This window comes from Zingiber officinale, chromosome 10B, assembly GCF_018446385.1.
Source record: "Zingiber officinale cultivar Zhangliang chromosome 10B, Zo_v1.1, whole genome shotgun sequence".
In the NCBI taxonomy this organism is placed as follows: Eukaryota; Viridiplantae; Streptophyta; class Magnoliopsida; order Zingiberales; family Zingiberaceae; genus Zingiber; species Zingiber officinale.
In genome coordinates, this window is record NC_056005.1 from 1,540,638 (window position 1) to 1,546,210 (window position 5,573).

At 34.8% G+C, this 5,573-nt stretch overlaps 1 protein-coding gene across 1 annotated transcript; it reads left to right on the forward strand.

Annotated features, from left to right (window-relative positions):
- LOC122030361 (zinc finger MYM-type protein 1-like) lies at positions 1-716 on the forward strand. The gene is made up of 2 exons (XM_042589571.1): positions 1-52; positions 148-716. Exons 1-2 carry the CDS (start codon positions 1-3, stop codon positions 714-716), a joined length of 621 nt encoding a protein of 206 aa, XP_042445505.1.
- The last annotated feature ends 4,857 nt before the right edge of the window (positions 717-5,573 follow it).

Here is a 5,573-nt window from a genome sequence, read left to right on the forward strand (position 1 = left end):
ATGAGGCAAGAATACAGTTTGAGAATTTCAAGAATCAAAGATAAAGTGTGGAGTATTCATTTTCATCGGGGAAACATGAGCTTGAAGTTGCTTATCGCAAACACTTGACTTCCATTTTAAAAGTAATTCGATTTTTGTTGTTACAAGGATTGCCTTTTCGGGGAGATGATGAGTCTTCGACATCATCCGATAGAGGACATTTTTTAGAATTGCTCAAATGGTATAGCTCAGAGTGTTCAGAAGTTGCGGCAGTTGTTGGAATGAATGCACCTGGAAATAATCAAATGATTGCCCCAAAAATTCAAAAGCAATTGGTGAATGCTTGTGCAGTTGAGACCACAAATGCTATTCTAGCTGATCTTGGAGATAGGTGGTTCACTTTACTACTCGATGAGGCTTGTGACTGTTCAGTGAAAGAGCAAATGACAATTGTTATAAGATATGTGAACAAATATGGAAAGGTGATTGAACGATTTATGGTTGTAGTTCATGTTGCAACAACTACAGCTGCTTATTTGAAGGAGGCAATCAACTCTTTATTTACTAAGTATGGTTTGTCAGTGGCGAGATTGAGGGGTCACGGATATGATGGTGTTTCAAATATGTCTGGAGAATTTAATGGCTTAAAGTCACTGATAATGAAAGAAAATCCGTATGCATTGTATGTTCATTGTTTTGCTCATCAACTCCAGCTAGTGGTTGTAGGTGTTGCTTAAGCAAATCAATATGTTTGTAATTTCATGTGGATTGTTGGTTCAATTGTGAACACATCTGCATCATCTTGCAAAAGGGTCGTCAAACTTCGACAACTTGAACATGACAGAAAAGTTAAACTTCTTGAAAGATGAGAGATTAGTTCTGGTAGAGGACTAAACCAAGAAACTAGTCTAGCTAGACCTGGAGATACACGATGGGGTCTCATCATTCAACTTTATGTCGTATTGAACAAATGTGGCCATCTATTATAGAGGTTCTTCAAAATTTGATTGATGATGGTGATCGTTCTTCTAAGGATTTAAGTAGAACTTTGGTTGAAAGAATGAAGAGGTATGAATTTGTGTTTATTCTACTATTGATGAAACGTATATTGGCAATCACAAATAATTTGTCAACCGTTCTACAAGAGAAAGATCAAAATATTGTGAATGCGATGCATTTGATCAATAATGTGAAATGCAAATTACTAAAGTTGAGAGATTCTGGATGAGATATTTTACTTGAGGATGTGAAGAAGTTTTGTAACACTCAATCCATTGAAATAATTAATATGACAGATAACATCAACAGCCGTAGTCGTTTGAAGAGAGATGAAAAAATGTTAATTTTTATCACTACTACCATGTTGAAATCTTTTGTGAGGTAACTTCATAATTCTCTTTTTGTTTATCGTCAATTAAATTCTTTTAAACAGTAACATATTTATTAATTTTTACTTTTGTTGTTTGATTTATAAATTATAGGTTATCGATATTATTCTACAGGAGATAGATAGTCGTTTTTCTGAAACAACTACAGATTTGCTGATTTATATGTCATGCCTTGATCCTAGAAACTCGTTCTCTAGATTTGATGTATAGAAGTTAGTGTGTCTGACTCATTTTTATGAGGATGATTTTTCTTGGAATTATCGTATGTTGGTTGAACAAGAGCTTGAAACATATATTGATGACATCAGATCAGATGAACGATTTGAAGACATTTCAGATTTGGGAGCTCTTGCAAATAAAATGATTGAAACAATGAAAAACTGTGTATTTCCTTTGGTTTATCGGATGATTGAGCTAGCCTTACTTCTTTCACTTGTTACTGCAACTATTAAAAGAGTGTTTTCGGCAATGAATATTGTCAAAACAGATTTGCGAAACATGATTGAAAATGAATGGATGAATGATAGTTTGGTAGTCTATATCGAGAAAGATGTTTTTAATACTGTCGACAATGAGTCAATTTTACAGCGTTTTCAGAACATGGAGTCTCGAAAAATACAATTGTCACGTATTCGTTAGTAGATTATTTTAATATTTTAATATTATTGTACGAGTTTTTTTTCATAATATTGTACCTTTTTCCCCTGTATGCCAAGTTATTTAAAAAATATTTTTTAATTACATAAAAGTTATTAACTGTTCAAAAAAAATTTGTCGTGCTCAGATCGCGGTCGTCCCTCCATGATTGAATTTCTGGATTCGTCACTGATTGTATCCTTTTTCCATAATAACCTTACTGATTTTCACTGTCCATCCAAACAAAAAAAACTCTAAAATGCTTTATTTTTCCGCTAATAGATTGGATTTTTTTTAGCGGAAAAAATAAACGAGTTTCGTCCATGTCTCCTTTGCCTCCGTCCAACGGCACAAATAGCCACGACAAATCGATGACAATTTGAGATTAAGGATAGAGCTTTGAATCAATTCATAGTGGGTTACAGGAATCAGTGGTGTTTCTAATTGAGATTTGAAAGAAAGCGAATGATATGGAACTCGTGGCCAGCAACTTTAAGGACACTGAGTTGTGACTTGGTCTACTGAGCTCCGATACATCAGAAAAGCCAGTTACGAGGGATGAAAAATAAGCATTTTCAGATGAGACCGACTTTGTCTATTCTTCCTCTGGAGGACAACTCCAATCGCAGGAGTGTCGGTGCGTCTTTGGTGGCGAAGTAAGATTTTGATTTCGAATCAAAGATACAAACTTTGTGTATTTTAGGATGATTCTATTTTTTACCGGTAGTTGTTTGATGAAATGTCAAGACGCACATGAAGGTGGAGACAAAGGATGAGAAGAAGGCGGATACAACCAAATTGTTTGTGAAGATTAGCATGAATGAGACTCTTACTTGAGCAAGATTTACCTCAAGATTTATAAGGGGTACAAGGAGCTCAGGAAGAACTTCAAATGATTTTCTTAAGTAGACTCATCTATGCTAACATTCACAAACAACAAGTAGCATCTGCCTTCCTTTTTGCCTTCAGTTGTGCCTTGAAATGCCATCACAACTATCGGTAAAAAAATTGAATCATCCTAAAACATAAACTTCACATCTTGATCTGAAATAAAAAATTTACTTCATCACTAGAAACACACTGACACTCTTGCGACGGGAGTCGCCCTATGGTGAAGAATCGATGAAGCTAGTCTCATCAGCACTCATTTTCCGCTCCTCATGATCGGCTTCTCCAATGCATCAAAGCCCAATAGACCAAGCCGTAGCTCAGTGTCCTTGACATAGCTCGCCACAACTTCTATGTGTTGGTGCAAAAAGCACCAGACGATCGAACCTAAATTTTAATTATGACAAAAAGTTTAAAGTTAAAATTTCAATCCTATACTATTTCATTCGCTTTCTTCTAAATCTTGATTAGAAATATCTTTGATCTAAGAGTCAATCATGAATCGATCCAAAACTCTAGCCTTGACTTCAATCTGTTGTGACTTACCATGTTTCTTTGCGCCACTGGACAGAGGTAAAAATGATGATGGAGGAAACTTTTTGAGACAGAGAGAAAAAAGAGATTAAGAGAACATTTGATTGGTACGTTTTTCATTTTTATTTTTTTTAGAAAATCTATTTTTTTTTCTACTAGGAAAGTTATTTTAAATATTTTTTACTTTTTAGAAAATACTATTCTTTTTTTTTCTAAAAAATCGATGTGAAAAATATAAATCAAACATTAATTTTTAGAAAACATATATTTTTTAGAAAATAAAAAAAAAAAGAAAAACAAGTAAAACTAGAAGCTCCCTTAGATTTTTAGCGAAAAAAATAAATTTTTTGAACAATTAAAAAGAAAAAAACAAAGGTAGGATGAGAAAGAGAATGAAAAAGAATACACGATTTGATCAATTCGCGGTTTTATCTAGAGTAATAGGTAATTTAGGGGGCGTTTGATTTAGGGTAATAAGAGTGGGGAATGAGAATGAGAATCATTGATTCCCATTGTTAATGTTTGGATTATAGGAATATGAATACAAATAAGGGAATGAATCCTTAAAATTGGGTAATAACTCATTCCCATGTACCTCCCCTTCAATGAGTCATTACCCTATTTTCATCAATCAAAATATTCTCTTATTCCAAAAATACTCTTGATTTAAAACTAAAATTTTCTCAATTAATATCAAATATCAAAATATATTTATTTATTTATTTCTTTCATATCACTTATCTCTCCTTATTCTCTCTCATTATATTTTCTCTCTCATTATATTTTCTCTCTCATCATAGTTTCTCTCTCATCATTTTATCATACACTTTCTCTCTCCTTAATCTCTCCTATCACACTCTCTTTCCTCTTTTTTCTCATTACACTTTCTCTCTTATCGTACTTTCTCTCTCCTCAATCTCTCTTATCACACTTCCTCCTTTTTTCCTCAACACACTTTCTCTCTCATCACACTTTCTCTCTCCTCAATCTCTCCCATCACACTCTTTTTTTCTCATCATACTTTCTCTCTCCTCAATCTCTCTTATCACACTTCCTCCTTTTTTTCCTCAACACACTTTCTCTCTCATCATACTTTCTCTCTCCTCAATCTCTCTTATCACACTTACTCCTTTTTCCTCAACACACTTTCTCTCTCATCATACTTTCTCTCTCCTCAATCTCTCCCATCATATTCATTGTCCCCAGGGCGTAGCACAGATGGGGAGTACATGGTTCTGTGGCTGAAAGGTCCAGGGGTCGATCCCCGGGGTGTCACTGCCTGGGGTTAACGTCTCCGTCATGCACTTTCCACCTGTGTATCTGCATTTACCTCCCTCCATATCCGTGGGACCGGCTCTAGGGGGGTCGCTGATGTGGCGGTTCCACATATTCACTGTTCTCTTTTTCTTTCACTATACTTTCTCTCACCTCAATCTCTCTCATCACACTCTCTCTCCTCATTTTTTCTCACTATATTTTCTCCCTTTATCCTCTCCTATCATACTTTCTCTCACATCATATTTTCTCTCATCATGCTCTTTCCAATCACACTCTCTTTTTTCATTTTCTCTCATCACACTTTCTCTTTCTTCATTCTTTTTTATCACACTTTCTCTCTCATAATACTTTCTCTCTCATCATTCTCTTTCATCATATTTTTCTCTCACATTCATCTTTCTCTCACATCTATTTTTTTCTCTTATTTTCCTTTAAGGGTAAAAAAGGAAACTTTGATTTATTCTGATAGAAGATATACAACTAATCAAATATTACTTTTAAGAGTGATATTCATGCTCATACTCATTCCCATTCCACAATACAATGATTACAATTCCGATTCCTATTACTAGAAAAGAACCAAACACCCCATTCCTATTCCTTAAAATGCCCAATATAATCTCCAAAAATGGTGGCTCCTTCCACTTGTCATTGAATTGAATGGACTTCACGCGCAACGGCGCAAGCTCTCTCTTTTGGTGGCCTTGTGGTTGTTAACTTGTTGGCTCCATTAAAAGCCATCGGACCAACTTATCGCAAATTGATTGACCCAAAATAAATAAATACATAAATAAATATTTATTGTGAATTGGAGGTCATTTAGATTTGTGCAGATCCATTTGTTGGCAATCGGAACCGTCGATGCGACAC